The sequence below is a fragment of the Euprymna scolopes genome, chromosome 32 (assembly GCF_053919585.1).
Source record: "Euprymna scolopes isolate OS-2025 chromosome 32, ASM5391958v1, whole genome shotgun sequence".
Classification (NCBI taxonomy): domain Eukaryota; kingdom Metazoa; phylum Mollusca; class Cephalopoda; order Sepiida; family Sepiolidae; genus Euprymna; species Euprymna scolopes.
This window is the reverse complement of record NC_136513.1, coordinates 47,537,660-47,553,876: the sequence shown is the minus strand read 5'-3', so window position 1 is coordinate 47,553,876 and position 16,217 is coordinate 47,537,660. Positions and strand designations below refer to the sequence as shown.

General features: G+C 34.1%; 1 protein-coding gene across 2 annotated transcripts in view; it reads right to left on the bottom strand.

The window, feature by feature from the left end:
- The window catches only part of LOC145256319 (uncharacterized), a 66,249-nt gene that overhangs the window by 14,957 nt on the left and 35,075 nt on the right, over positions 1 to 16,217 (bottom strand). For both annotated transcript variants that reach the window (XM_080115051.1, XM_080115050.1), the window contains 5 exons: positions 14,410 to 14,513; positions 11,712 to 12,168; positions 9,926 to 10,079; positions 5,711 to 5,866; positions 1,411 to 1,581 (listed from right to left, as the gene is read on the bottom strand). In XM_080115051.1, coding sequence (XP_079971177.1) covers positions 1,411 to 1,581; positions 5,711 to 5,866; positions 9,926 to 10,079; positions 11,712 to 12,168; positions 14,410 to 14,513 — 1,042 coding nt within the window. The remainder of the gene's footprint in view (positions 1 to 1,410; positions 1,582 to 5,710; positions 5,867 to 9,925; positions 10,080 to 11,711; positions 12,169 to 14,409; positions 14,514 to 16,217) is intronic.

Genomic DNA, 16,217 nt, shown 5'->3' with positions numbered 1-16,217 from the left:
GAGTTTAGAAGAAATACTTTCCTTCTTATCAGAGGGTAGGAATTAGCAGAATGCAGAATCGGATTTTGCCTACAAAAATATTTGATGAAACTGCAAGTAAGTCAAATAAATTTCCAGACTTTTTTTTGCACAGGCATTTAACAGCGTTGTAAATTCTCAAAAATTCAGTATATTATTGCTAGTGATCTTATGAGATGACTGACCAAATTTTTTTTTTTTCAGGTTCAAATGAACAGCAACAGCAAGAATTGGAATGCATCCTACTAAAGCCTGATCGTCACAACTGGTGAATTTCAAAAATTCAATCTGGACATGAAGACATTTTAGAAGAACGATGTGCAATCAAATTCTGTCTTCAACTTGAAAAAAATGCAACAGAAACATATGGAATGCTTCAGACTGCTTTTGGACCACTTTGCATGAATAGAGCATCAGTTTTGAGTGGCATAAAAGATACAAGGAAGGCAGGGAGTGTGAGGGATGATGAGAGGTGTGGTGAGGGTAAGGAAGTCAGAACAGCAAAGTGGATTAGCCAAATAAAGAATTTCATGGATAAGGACCGTAAAATAACAAAAACAAAAGGATTCTTCTGCAGTGAACAGACTGTTTTTTCTGTGATGTTGTCTGAGCATATGTCAACAGCTTACTAGAATATGCTGAGTACTGATCAAACATTAAAGCGTTAGAAAAAAAATGATAGAAAATATTTATCATATAGTAATTTCAATGAAGAAAAATAGAAATACAATAAATAAAAAAAAAATCAACCTATGGTAAGTTTTGTTTCATGACTAAATACTTTGTTTTGTAACAACAACAACAATTGAAAATATTTTTTTTTTTCTTTGTATTTTGTTATTTTTGTAAAAAAAGGTTTTTGAAAATATTTTTATTGTTTTCTTATTGGTTAAGGGTTAAACAAATGTAAGACTTCTATTCCAGCCACCAGACGTGATAGCATCTGATAAAGCGAAACTTTTTAGAAAGAACTTTGCATCAAATTCCACCCTTTGTGATCAGGTCAACTACTTCCTCAATTTCCCCGTGCATCTATAAACACTCTGAGTGATATTATATATCTGTCTGTGACATTGCCAAACTTATCAAGGAGTTTGATACCAGTAATGCAATTGGTCCTGACAACATTCAAATCAAAGTGTCTAAGAAGCTGCAACTGGAACTAGCTCCTATTCATACAAAACTGCTGAATCGTTGTTTAAGGGAGAAATGTTTTCCAACACCTTGGAAAACTTTGTCAGTTTGTTCAACATTTAAAAATATGAGAAATTGGTCTTCTGCATCTCAGTACAGACCAATTAGTCAAGCAATTTTTCATTGGTTGAGTATTTCACCATATTTGGGTTGTTCAGTGCAAAATTACCAAAAAAAAAAAAAAAATGAATCACTTACTTGATATCACTTTCACAGAGTGTCAGAAGGTCTTCTGATTGGAGCAATGAATCGGGCAATAAACACCCAGTTGACAGACTTCGAATAATCACAGTCATCTGCTCTAAGACAATCATACTAACCAACGCAGGATCAGCATCAATTATTGAACCATCATTATTATTGACTTCACTAAAAAAAAAAAAAAAAAAGAAGCAAATATATATCTTTAAATTTTTTATATTAGAAATTTATTTCCAATTATAGTACATACTGTATTTTGTATCAAGCCATTTTTTTTTGTTTTTTTTAACTCTTTTTCACCTCAAACAAGGCATAGAAAGTGGAGGGAGTTATCCAGAGAGGAAGATTAAATTGGTTCGGTCAAATGTGACAAAACGAAAATATCATATTCCAAAAATCACATAAATTGATCAAGCAATTTTATTTTTAAATAAGAAAATCAAATTTTATGAGTAACAGAAGAGCAGCTGTTTTGTCTACTATTTTGAAAACAATCTAAAAAAAAAAAATAAAAAGGCAAAGAGAGATAACTCAATAATTAAAACTTGTGAGATTTATGTTGTAATGCCTATGAATTCCTCTTAATTGCTTGAAAATGATTTTCTTTATAAAAATAAAACTATTTGATCAATTTACACAATTTTTGGAATATGATATTCTTGAATTGTCACTAGTATGCACATCATATATTTTTTTCTTTATTTTTAATATTTTTATATTTTTTTATATTTTGATATTGTTATATTTTGATATATTGATATATTTTGATATTTTGATACTTTCATATATTTTGATATTTTGATAGGTTTTATAAAAAAAAGCGTTATATTTTCAACTGATATTTTGATATTTTTGATAGGTTTTATTAAAAAAAGCGTTATAATTTCAACAACTGATATTTTGATATTTGTTATATTTTGATATTTTTGATAGGTTTTATAAATAAAAAAAAAGTGTTATATTTTCAACAACTGATATTTTGTTATATTTTGATATTTTTGATAGGTTTTATAAAAAAAAGTGTTATATTTTCAACAACTGATATTTTGATATTTGTTATATTTTGATATTTTTGATAGGTTTTATAAAAAAAAAAGTGTTATATTTTCAACAACAACTGGTTCTTTGATGTAAAGTAAAATAAATTTCTTACAAAAAAAAAATCGAGTCAATTGCATCATTTTTAGCGATTTTAGAAGATTTTGAAGTTGCATGAATCAATCTGCAGTCGGCAACATTTGTCGGGGTCTGTTTTTCATAAGCAAAACTATACCAACCTCAGACACCTTTCAAAAATAGAAAAATCCTTAAAAATAAACTCCTTGCTTGTTTGTTAGTTTGTCTTTTTTTTTTTTTAACATAGGAGTCACCACTTATTAAGGCCCAGAAGCCGCTCGTAGATAATGGTTAATGAGTGTACTGTAGTCAATGTGATAATATCATAGTAATCGTTAGAAGTAGAAATTTGATTAATTGGATTTTTTAAGAATTTGTTTAAGTTGGACTTGAAACTACCAAGTTGTAGTCAGCTGAAAAGCAGGAAAATGGAAGAAAGTTTCACAGGTGTGCAGTGTAAGAAAGACGCTTTGTTCATGGAAACTATGTTTAGGTTTCGGCACAGATAAAGAGTGGGGAAAATTATTGATAGTGTCTCCAGCTAGACAAGTGTTTTTCATGAAAGTTTGGTGAGGCGGGGTTGGGGGGGGTGGAGCTCAGATGAACATTTCCAGAAAATTTGAGTATAATTTTCATTCTTCTTTGTAAAAAAACATACTAAAATTGTACATTTTTTTACTCAAATTGGGTCATTTTTTTGTATAAATTGCAAGATCTCTTCAAAAGGGATAAAACACATATATCAAAGTATACACTTTTTGAAATCCTTGGTTTACCTGATGCAATAAACAGATTTATGATTTAGCCATTTGCAGAATAATTTACCTTGAAATATTTCATGGTTACAAGAAAAAACTTTGAAATATTCAAATGATTTCCCCAATTCTGTCTTCAAATAAAAAAAAACAAATTGATGTTGAACGCATGTTCTTAGTTTACTTGTTACTCTTCATAAACTGTAGCATAGATATTTATTTTTCAAAAATTGAGAATTGTCCATTTAGAAGTTTCCCGTGTCCGTTTGGGATTTCCTTGGTTTTCTTTTGTTTAAACTTTCCTTTATATCATTTAAACTTTCTTCAATGTTTTTTTTGTTGCAGTAATTGTTTTATAACATTCAATATTTACATTCCAGATATATATTTACATCAGCAAAGTGTCCATTACACAAAAACAAATCTTCCAAGTAATCATTCATCACAAGTCACAGTTTCCACCAACCAAATCCCCTGGTTATGATTCTTGTATCAGTAAACGTGGAAAAGAATTCAATGTAATCTAAGATTCTGCTGATTAGTTGGAATTCTTCAAATCATCATTGATGCAATTCAATCATTTAAAGAGTCAGCATAAGAAGAAAGGTAATTCAGTCATGCTCAAACTTGTTGTTACAGAAGTTGTTTGATGATGCTGTTGCTGTTGAGAGTGAAGTTGTTATAACAACAAAGAAAAGAAAAAAAGCACTTCAGTAATTTGGGTTCTCGAATGATGAAAGAAAGAACTGATGATTTTGTCCAGAATTATCCATCATTTAATTTCTGGGTTACATGATACATCGGATCAATTTTAAGTCACAAAAATGGCTGCTAAAGTTGGTCATGATATTTTTGTTTTTTTTGTTACACAGTGGTCACCACTTATCAAGGCCCGGAAGCCACTCAGGGATAAGGGTTATTGCAAGTACATTACATTTTTTCCGAGACTGTAGATGCATCACATGAATTTGAGATAAATGAAGCTATTGCTTTAATGCATGAACTTGTCTTAAGTAAGGAGCTGACGATAAAACTGAGGATGATATTATCTAAAAAAAGTATCTCAGTTCCAACAAGCAATGAACTTCTTGGAAGTCGGAAAAAACTGCGTCCAACTGTAACTGCAATTCTTGATAACAAGGGAATCACAATACCATGCAAAGATCTTGTTAAAATGACTGTTGAATCAACTTTGAAGCAACTAACATCTAATGGTGATTTAGAAATGGATACAGGAAATGGTTTTCAAAGATGGTGGTGATGGTGCAAGACAATAATTTGTGTGGAAATTGAAGAGCATGATTGATGCTAAAGAGAATATGTTTCAGTGAGGCATCACACCACTAAAGTTATTAAAAAGATAACAAAATGAATCAACAATTACTTTGTGGGAAAATCACACTTCCAACTCATGTAGAACATTGTGTCCTCTTTTTCTAATCAGAGAGAAAGAGACAGATAACGACCTTCTCAATACTGTCATCCCTACAACTGATAACAGTCGTGCCGAGTTGGATGCTGAGAGTCTATGTGCACAAGTGGGCTCATTGCCCACTTGTGCACATAGACCCTCATATAATGTATAGATTCATGACATCATGAAAGATTTAAAGTTTAAGAAGTATGTGTCGGGACTCCATGGTGCAAATTGTATTCTTTGTATTATATTAGCAAGCAGACAGACAGGAACCATATCTACATAGACACTATGTAGGGGGGGGGGGGGTGAGCAGCAAGATATTTGTTGATATTACATTTAAACTTTAGCAGGTTAGTACAGTCAGGCAAATAGTAAAACTGAAGGGAATTCCATAGTGTAGCAGTACGAGAGAAGAAATTATTAGATTAGAAGACTTTCAGATATCTAGGGACCTCAACAGTGAAGAGGTGGGGTTTTGTTGCTTGTCGAGTAAGTCAGGTGTATGTACATCGAGGGGGCACAAGTGCTAGGAGTTCTACAAGACTGCATTGACGTAGCCTTCAAACAAAACTCGTTTCCAATTTCTGATCCCCCCCTCGCCAATCTTTCTCAAAAAACACCCGACTAGCTGAAACCACCGTCAATAATTTTCCCCACTCCCTATCTGTGCCTAAATCAAAACGTAGATTCCATGAACAAAGCTTCTTTCTTAGAACTGCACGCCTGTGAAACTCTGTTCCGCTTGCCTGTTTCCCTCCCGACTTCAACCTGGATGTCTTCAAGTCCAACACAAACAAATTCCAGATGAACCGCCCCCACCAAGTAATGACACCTTACCAATTCTCCAATACTATTGCTACACTATCCCTTTGATTACTGTACACACAATAACCTTTATCCCTGAGTGGCCATTGGGCCTTGATAAGTGGTGAACTCCATGTAAAAAAAAAAAAAAAAACTACATCCTCCTCCTCAGTTCCAAAGATGTTTCCATAGTTTTACTTACCTAATTATGCGTTCCCTTTCTTCATCTGATGGTTGAAATGAACGATAATATTCATCTTTAGAAGAGGAAACAGTCTGGAAGCTGTTTTCAACCATTTTCATCAAATGTAACAAGCCTTGAATGGAGACAGCTGGAGTTACGGGACTTGATGATCTCCTGTAAAAGAACAATAGAAAAAATTGATGCTTATTTGCCATAACAATCGTGGGGTAAATTTGTAGTTTATTTTTTTTTTTTTTAAAGATTCTCATATTTTGGAAAAGACGTCATAAATAGCTACCAATTTAACTAAAGTACAGGGTGGAACAACAGAATTTTGTTGCCCTAAAGAAAAAAAACACTACAGCTTTATTTTAAAACTTTTATTGAAAAACTCAATTCAGGTAACTTGATTATATAGAGCTGACATCTATTCAATGTAGCCACCTTCAGCCTCTATCATCACCTTAATAAAGAACTGGGAGAACACCTTTTCCACAAGTGCTGGTGGGAGCTCGGCAAATAGTCAGCGGATGGCAGTGATCAGGCTGGGTTTGGTGTTGTGGGAGGTCATGTTGGTAATGTTCTCAACATTTGACCAAACAAAGTAGTCCAGTGAGTTCAGGTCAGGGGAGGGGAGTGAGAGAAAGGTACAAAGTCGTAGTACTCCTTCTGAAGCCAAGCCTGGGTTTCTTTGGACTTGTGGGCTGGCGTCAAGTCCTGCTGCCACACCAGGGTCTGCCAGTGGCCATCTGATTGCACATCCATGCACACATTGGTGTTGACTTTCAAGCCGACTTTGAAGATGGTATGATGTGACCCTCACTTGAAACCACACCAAAGACCATAACCTTGGGTCTTCTGATGCAATGAGCTGTGCCCTTAAGCAGTGACCCATCCGGATTTGCATTTTGAGGGTCATCCAACTATTATCCACCTTTCCATATCAAAGTCTCCAAATTTTTTTTTTATCCAAGCGTCATTTCCTTCAACATGGCAAAAACAGCATAGCTCTAATCCCTGTTCCATCGTCACAATATTGCAACCTGGTGTCTGTTTTACAGGGTGGAACAATAAAATTGTCGTCATAGAACAAAAGACATGATTCCATTTCCGTTTGATGAAAACTGGACTTCATTTTTTGTTGCAGACCATCTACTAGTTGGCCATTTGTGTACAAATCACAAGAGCCATAGGAGCCTTCTATCATGTCTGAAAGTGACACAATGTTCAACAAGTGAGATCGGAGATGTGCCACTGGACAACTCATGCTCTCTACCGATCCAAGTTAAAACAACAGGACCATTGCCAGCACCCTCAAAATGCATTCCTGGATTGCCACGAATAACAGGGACGTGCTCAGGATGATGAAAACATCTGGCTACGGTTATTGTTTTTGGTGCAGTTTCAAGTGAGGGCCACATCATACCATTTCACATCTTCAAAGTCGGCTTGAAAGTCAACACCTAAGATGTGTTGAAGAGTGTGGTTATTCCCTGGTGCAATCAGGTGACTGTATGGCAAACAGACTCAACGCCAGCCCACAATTCAAAAGAGACCTAGGCTTGGCTTCAGAGTGTTACAATTTTGTACTCTTCTCTCAATGTCTCCCTCCTCCCCCAACCTGAACTCGCTGGACTACTTCGTTTGGTCATACGTCGAGAACATCACCAACATGACCTCCCATAACACCAAAACCAGCCTGATTGCCACCATCCACTGAGCATTCACCAAAGCTCCTGCCAGCGCCTGTGGACAATGCATGCTCCTAGTTCCTGACTCATATCTAGGCAATGATTGAGGCTGAAGGTGGCTACATTGAATAATGTCAGCTCTACTACATAATCAAGTTATGTGAAAAAGTATTTTAATGGAAAGTACTCTGATGAACTAATGTTACTTGTGACTAACAACATAAATACTCCTGACAAATCCAACAAGCAGAAAAATCCCACCTCTTCACTGTTGAGGTTGCTTGATGCCAGAAAGCTTTCTACTCTAAATTTTTTTCTTCTCTTGAATTGATAGACTTTGGAAGTCCCTCTCTGTTTCCTGCTTCCCTGAGTGTACTAACATGCAGAAATTTAAATGTAATGCGAACAGTTATCTTGTTGCTCAACTCTCTACATAGTATCCCTGCAGACTTTGTCCTGAATAATAGCCCCTTATATCCAAGTGGTAATGCTAAGTAACCTGAACGTATGCTTGTAAAATAGAATGTTAACGTTAGAATGTACCAGGAATGTTAATTTGATAGAGTGGAATTTAGAAACAAGTCAAGAATTTTAGTATTGGTAAGTTGATAAACAAGAATATGTGACAGATATCACACGATGATCATGGGTGATACGTGTTGATTACATCATGAGAAGGACAATGTTTTTGTACATGTAAGTTTTTAGTTAGTTGAGAGTCAGAGTTTGGGAGAGACAGTCAAGAGGGTATGAGCAGGTGAACAGTCAATAATGGCTCAGAATACCCAAGGAAGCTGTCAGGTCAATGTAGATAAGACATAGATATTAAGACAGCGTGCAACTTTCCAATGGGGGAAACGGACAGAATAAAGTTGTTAAAAATACAACTGATTCTTCTAGTTTCTTTGGGATGAGTTTCTTGCAGCTTTTCCAAGACTGTCAAAACAAGACCAAGATGGACCAGGTATGTTTTCCCTATTGGCCGTCCCTTGTATTGTCCGTGTGTTGTATGTCCTGTCATACTTGTTATATACAATCAACGTCTCAGAGACGATCATAACTGATCACACACAACAAACTATGTTACATGTACTATATGCATTAAAGACACATCACACACTGTTAAGGAACATTAAATGGACTTGTTATATGCGCGAGTATACAACAACAATAATCTAAATATTAATTTACTTGTCTATATGTCCAGTGTCACAAAAAAAACATCATCATCGCAAACATTAATTAATGGGAAACGATTACCTCCCTTTATAGTCGGTCTTTATCAGTTAAAAATTTTCAAAAACAAAAAAACATGTTTACGTTTTTTTTTGTTTTTTTTTACATAGGCATCACCACTTATCAAAGCCTTGAGGCCACTCGAGGATAAGGGTCAAAGAGTGTACAGTAGAAATTGGACAATATAGTAATGTAAATTTGGTAAATTTGTTAACTTATATGGAATGGCTCATCAAAAACTTGTTTACGTTAGACTTGAAGACAACCATATTGTAGTCAGCTGGAAAGCAGAAAAACGGAAGACAATCCCATAGGCGTGCAGTTCTAAGAAAGAAGCTTTGTTCATGGAATTTACGTTTATGTTTAGGTACAGATAAAGAGTGGGGGAAATTAGTGATAGTGATTTCTGCTAGACAGGTGTTTCTTGTGAAAGTTTGGCGAGGGGGCCCATAGATTGGAGCTCAGCCGAGCACTTGCCATGAAAATAACGATAAAGCAGAGGCAAACTCGCAAAATCTCTTCTGTGAGATAGAGGTTGCAGAGAAGAGAAAAGGACATCCCCTACAAGGCTACAAAGTCTATTTTGAACTCTATCAAGGCAGGATAAGTCCTTTCTAGCAGCTCCTGCCCAGATGTGGCAACAGTACTCCATTCTTGGACGTACCTGGCTCTTATATAGATAGAGAATTGCATCAGCAGTGAGACATCTACTGGATCAATAGAAGGATCCCACCATTTTTCAAGAAGCTTTGGCAACGAATTTAATGTGTGTTCCACTCAAGATCAGGAGTAAAAGTCAAGTCGGTTTCAAATTGGCTATTTTATTTTATTTTATAATTTAAAAAGAAAGTCATGTTGAGGGAACTAAGTTTTTTTTTTATTATAGTTTCTTTTTAAAATTAAAAAAACAATATGCACATGAATTGACATCAGTTCCTTTATGATTTATATAAAAAATTATTCAGAAAAAAAAAATGTATTCTGTGTTGAATGTTTATTGAAAAAAATCTAAATTTTTTAAATCAATTCTTTTTAGTTTTAAAAGGTTTTAAAAGAATTTACTAAAAATCGTTTTAAATTCATTGTTATTTGTTTTATAATATGTTTTAAAATTTTCAACTACCGTGGTATTTCCACGGGTTCTGCGAGTAATAATAATTTAAATAATAATAAAGTGAAGAGATATTTTAGTTTTCCAATGAAATCAATGTAGAATAAATAATTGCAGTGGTTCTGACCCAATGGATTACAAGTATGTCATCTAGTAGATATAATATAAAAATTTATGTATTAATACTATAAATACCACATATTCTTTTTTGACTGTCTGTTGTTTGTTGAAGTCGTCCCATCAGAAGGCAGGTGAGAAGTCGGTTCTAGAGGGGGGCTGTTTTCAGTTTCAAAGTCGCTGACATATGATCTCTCGTCAGGATTTGATGAGCTGCGAGATAAATGGATTCCTGAAAAGGGGGAAAAAATAAATAATTTCTTGACAAAAAGTAAATATTTGCAGATTAGTGGTGTTTTAAACCAACGCATTTCAGGTGGAAACATTATTATGCACTTACATGTCATGTCGAAATTTGTATAAATTCTAAAAATTACAAAAAAATGATCCAGCAGATAAATAATAACAAACAAAAATAGAATTTATAGAATCAGCAAATTTTATTGCATGTTTTAATGTGGAAAAGTTGCACGATCAATTCTGTAAGATACACTGACTTATCTCCCTTGACTTAAATTAAGGATCTGTCATTTTAGACAAAAAGTCTCAGAAGATAATAGTGAATATTTTTTTTTTTTTTGTTAAAAATATATCTAGCACATTTTTTATAATTAAATTTTGGTTGTAAGAAAAAGTTTCGTTTGACTTGATATTTTGAAACAATAAGAATGTCTACCTGTTTCATAGATCAAAATGAATAGGCAACAGGTTAACAGAAAATAGCTTTTATTTTGGTATTGATACAAAGAAATAGTGCTTGTTTTACATTGGTAATCTCTTAATCCTACACATTTCAGGTGAAAACATTATTATATACTCATATGTCATGGCGAAATTTGTATAAATTCCCAAAATTATGAAAAATTATCCAGTAGAAAAATAATTACAAGTAAAAATGGAATTTATTGGATTATTGAATTTTATTCCATGTTGTAACGTGGAAGAGTTGTGTGACCAATTCTGTATGACAAACTGACTTATCTGCCTTGATTGTAATTACAGTCCGCACTTTTTAAACACAAAATTTCAATTGCAATGTAATTGTGGACGATATTTTGTTAAAAATACATCTTTTACTGGATCATATTTCATCATTTTTGGAATTCATACTAATTTCGACATGACATGTAAATAAATAATGTTTTCACCTGAAATGTGTTATTTAAAAACATAATTAATTCGTACATGCATCATAAATATTAAACCAAAAGGTTATACACATTTTTTCAACCAAATCATTTACATCCTACAAGAGATTTGTGGCTGTTCACATCAAGTTACTTCCCCTTTTCTCCCCGGATTTTTTCACAATCATGAGAGTTAGACACAAGGAATTTCTACCTAGACAATTTTCGGTATTATTTAATTCCTGGTCTTAACTTGAAATCATTGCAATAAAAATAATCAATAAAAAGACTAAACTCTTTCTTCTTTTCTCTCTCTATCTCTCTTGATAAGAAAAAAAAAAGAGAGAACTCTCTCTCGCAGGGAGTGACTGCCTCACGATGTCATTTTGAAAACAGTCTCAAAAAACAAGGGAGATAATTCAACATAATTCAAACTTGCAAGAATTTTGCTGTAATGCCTATAAAATTCTATTAATCACTTAAAAATGATTTTATTTATAAAAATAAAACTACTTGATCAATTTACTTGAGTTTTGGAAGACAATATTTTCTGTCCTTTTCTTATTTTTGGAAATTCTGGACAGGCACCCAATTTTCAACACTATAATTTCGACTGGACTTTTTACTGAGATAAGTTATCTCCCTTGATATTACATTTTGCCACACTAAAGCAAGAAAGGGCCGATCAATCTTACAAACCAGTGAAATGATAAAATAATTAAACAGTGAAAGTTTACCTGGCATGCTGTTTGATATGCCCGTGTCAAATCCATCAGCCGTTGTGACATCGAGCATTCTTCGTTGTCCAGATTCAGAGACTGAGGCTTTTGTGGCTCCAACCACAGGAAACTGGTTATCCGGAAGGCTAAGAATACCAAAGTCTGTGTCATCTGCTGCCATCCCTTTCACTACTGATGCTGCTTCACCAGAATCTTTTTTGATCTCGCTTTCTGGGTTCACCAGTTCATTGCTATTCTTTAGATCTACTGGTTTAGACAATGACTTGACTGGTGGAGTTTTCCCGTATACGATTTGCGAATCAAAATCCCCAGTCAATTCAAATTCAGTGAAATCTGGCTTAACTCGACGACGGCTTGGTGTTTGTAGTTCTGGTGAATGTAAAATACGGACTGGCTGAAAATCCTCAAAGGAATTTCCTTTCTTTGAGGTTCCATAACTTTCCAAATTTACCATCTACAAAGAAAAGTAAGAATATAAATGGTAAATTACATACCTCAACCTGATGATGTAAGGAGGGACCACATTTGAACCCTGATCAAAGTTCCCAAGGTCAAGGTGATATTCGATTTATTGACTACAATATGGACCAAGTAGTGAGTCACTTGATTCCAACAATAAAACATAAAGAAAGAAAAAATAAGTAAAATAATCAAATGAAACTTTAAAAATTGTCACTTTTTTAGCAGATTTCATCTAACTTAATTGCTTTCATTTTGTTATATCTTCTATTCGATTCCATATTGATTAAAATTCACGTACACATTGCCGCATCATTTATTCGTAAATCATCAGGCAAAGCGCAATGATGCAATGATCATTGGTGAGCAAAGTTAAAAAAATAAATAACCAAATTAAACAATTTCTCACAAAATCTACCATTGTAAAACAATAAAGCCAGTTTCCCCTGTACTTCTAACATTAACGGTTTTAACCCTTTTATGACCTGGTTGAACTAATTTATTCAGTCGTAAAAAATTAATATAATGGCATAAATAAAGTGGGAACTGATTCAAACATGCCTTGTACATATTAGTTCAGTATCCGGGTAGATGCCAGGTATGCCCAGATTGCAATTGTCCATTGCTTAGATTCAGTATGCCGCCATCTGTCTCAGAGAGTGGAAGATTTCGTTTGCTGTCATAAAAACACTTTTCAAGCACTATGGATAATAATCAAGGTAAGTTTATGAAATGCAAAAATTCTCAGTAGTTTAACTATTGAACTTCATAATTTTTCCAGTTTGAAGACAATTATAGTATTTCACAATTATAGTATTTAAACTAACTAAAATTAACAATAAATATTTTTAAAATCATCTACATCATAATTCAGTTCATAAAGGGTTAATTACAACAAATTCAAAATTCTTTTTTATCTGTTAGATATGGCAAATATTGACCTGTGTTGTTAAATAGAAAAAAAAAACTCATAGGCTTTAATATTTAGTCCTGATCAATATTTTATTTTTGATGTAATGAATATGAATACACCCAGGTTCATACTCACATGAATATAATTGGCTGGTGTAAGCCATAAATACAGATAGGTATAGCAGCCTGTATGACTTTCATTTTTTCCATCACCTTGGTTTTGCCTTTTGATCAAGATATCCCCAAATTAAATTACAGGGCGGAGCAATAACATTCTCGTCATAAAGAAAACAAGATACAGCTTTATTTTAAAACTTTTATAAAAAAAAATCAATTCAGGTAACATGATTATGTAGTAGAGCTGACATCTATTCAATGTAGCCGCCCTAAGCCTCAATCACCGCATCAATACGAGTCCGGAACTGGGAACATGCCTTTTCTATAAGCACCAGTGGAAGCTCGGCAAATATTCGGTGGATGGCAGAGATCAGGCTGGCTTTAGTATAGTGGGAGATCATGTTTGTGATGTTTTTGACATATGACCAAACAAAGTAGTCCAGCGGGTTCAGGTCAATGGAGGAGGGAGGTCAGGGTTGGTTGGTTGGTTGTTTTTGTTTTACGGCATATCAACCCTTTTGGGGTTATTTAATGCCGAATCCAGTTATTTTGAAGAAAAATTTTTTTAGTATAATATATTTGTTGTTTTCAAGTTGATTTCTATTCAACCCATAGTTGGGACCCTAACAGGTACTACCACTCCGGGTCAGAGTGGACCTGGGAGCAATGGTAATTAAAGGGTGGCTCCACACTCCCCAAAGGCCGCAAGCTGGGGCCTCACCACTGGATATAGTTTAAGGTCATATCCAGGACCAAGGGAGGTCAGGGAGAAAAGGGTACAAAAGTCACATCTCTGTTGAACATTGTGTCACTTTCAGATATAATAGAAGGCTCCTATCACTATTTGGATTTGTACACAACTGGTCAACTAGTGGATGGTCTGCAATAAAAAAAAACAACAGTTTTCATCAAACAGAAACAGAATCATGTTGCTTTTTTCTAGGGCAACAATTTTATCGTTCCACCATGTAAGTGAGACCATACCCATTATTTTGATCAAGTTTGATGACAGTCACGTGATGTGGATAGTAGACGAGCATAGGGATAAGCAAAAACAAAAAACTCCACATTTTATAAAGTGTGGATTTTCAGTGATGACAGATAAGGTGTAAAGCTAAACATGTTCTTTTCAGTTATCATCATGACTGGGGTGCTGAATATACACATGGTCCATAACCTGGAATAAAAAAAATCAAGAAATCCTTACTGTATTTCCAGGTGGATGGTGCTCTTCTGCTACTGGAGAAATCTGAGATTTGTTATGGTTTTTGTGTAATTCTTGGAGTTCGTCTTTAAATTCTTCAAGTTTCTCTGAAAAAAGAAAAGAAACATCCATTACGTAATGACCATTTTTTTTTTTAAGCAATAATGTGCTTGTGTAGTAAATGAACTGACTTATTTTTGAACGACCATAAATATCTGTTTCTAGTGAAGCGGTATTGTAATGTAGCCTTTATGCTCGTACTGTGTTCATTACAGTTCAAAACTTTCTTGGACCCCCACGCCGTTCGGCACCATCAGAAAGGAACAAACAAACAAAAATAAATAAATCTGACTCAGCTTTTCTTTCGTTTTTAACACAAGTCGTTTATTACCGCTTTTTCTTTCTCCCCGTCTTGACACCAGCTTAAAAGTTTCTCACTTCTGCTCCACTACACGCCAGCCATAGACAGCCATTTCTTATACATCCATCATTTTTGACCACAATCTTTTTCCCCCAGGCATGTGGTGTCCTTTTTTTTTTCTTTTTTTGCAAGCTCACAGACACTTCCTAATTTTCATATATCTTTTCTTTTTATCCTCACAAAACCAGATATCTTACAGCTCCTGCTAATATTTTCCCACGTGATCATACACATTCTGTTACAGTATAATATTAAAATTTATTTATAGCTCTAGTATTGCACTACCGAGCTATTTTTTTTCTTACATAGGCATAACCACTTATTAAGGCCAGAGATGACTCGAGGATAAGGGTTAAGAGTGTACAGTAGTCAGTTGGACAATATAGTAATCGTTAGTAATGGAAATTTGGTAAATTTGTTAACTTAATTGGAACGGCTCATCAAGAACTTGTTTACATTGGACTTGAAGACAACAATATTGTAGTCAGCTGGAAAATGGAAGACAGTTCCACAGGCGTGCAGTTCTAAGAAAGAAGCTTTGTTCATGCAATCTACGTTTACTATTTGAATGAAATTGTGTTGTTAATATTTATATTTAAAAAATATATATGCATTGAATAAAATTTATTTTACTTAATATATATATATATATATATATATATATATATATATATGAGAAAAATTTGAAGATTATTTCAATGTAGATTTATCAGGATAATAAATAGCTCAAGATATGAGGTAGAGCTTAGATACAAAAAAATATTAAATAAATTTTTTTTTTAAATAACCAATACAAAGATATTGTGCATGTAAATTTAATCATCAATTCAATAAGGGAAATACATCAACAGGAATAAGAGATATAAAAGCTCTTTATATCTAGGTATTTCGAAGCCTAATGCTTCTCATCAGAAGGGGAGAGAGGGTGCTAGGTAAAGAAAAATAAATGTGGCACCTAGCAATACACACATTAGGAAAGGAATATTAGGGTATCTAGGATAAAGGTTAAATAGTATAGAGGTGAAGGGAGGAAAAGCTGGGGAGCTATTGTGATAAAGGTAGAATAAGCCAAACTGGGATTATCACATAATGGATATAAGATGCATGGAATAGGATTAGGGGGTTTGCAATGATACGTTGGAGGGGGGGGGAGTTCAATACGTGTGACATATGAGGAGATATGTAATTAAATTCAAGAAAAAATAAAGAAGAAATAATGTAATATTGTGACCCTTGAGCTGTGATCACAGCGTAGTATCTCTATTAACTGTGGCAGACAGTGCCAAGAGTCAAAACATTGTTATTATTAATTGATTCGAGTGACGGTGGGTCACTGGATCTATTATTATGATTAGAAAAATAAAAACACTTACAATGGAAAAATGTGAGT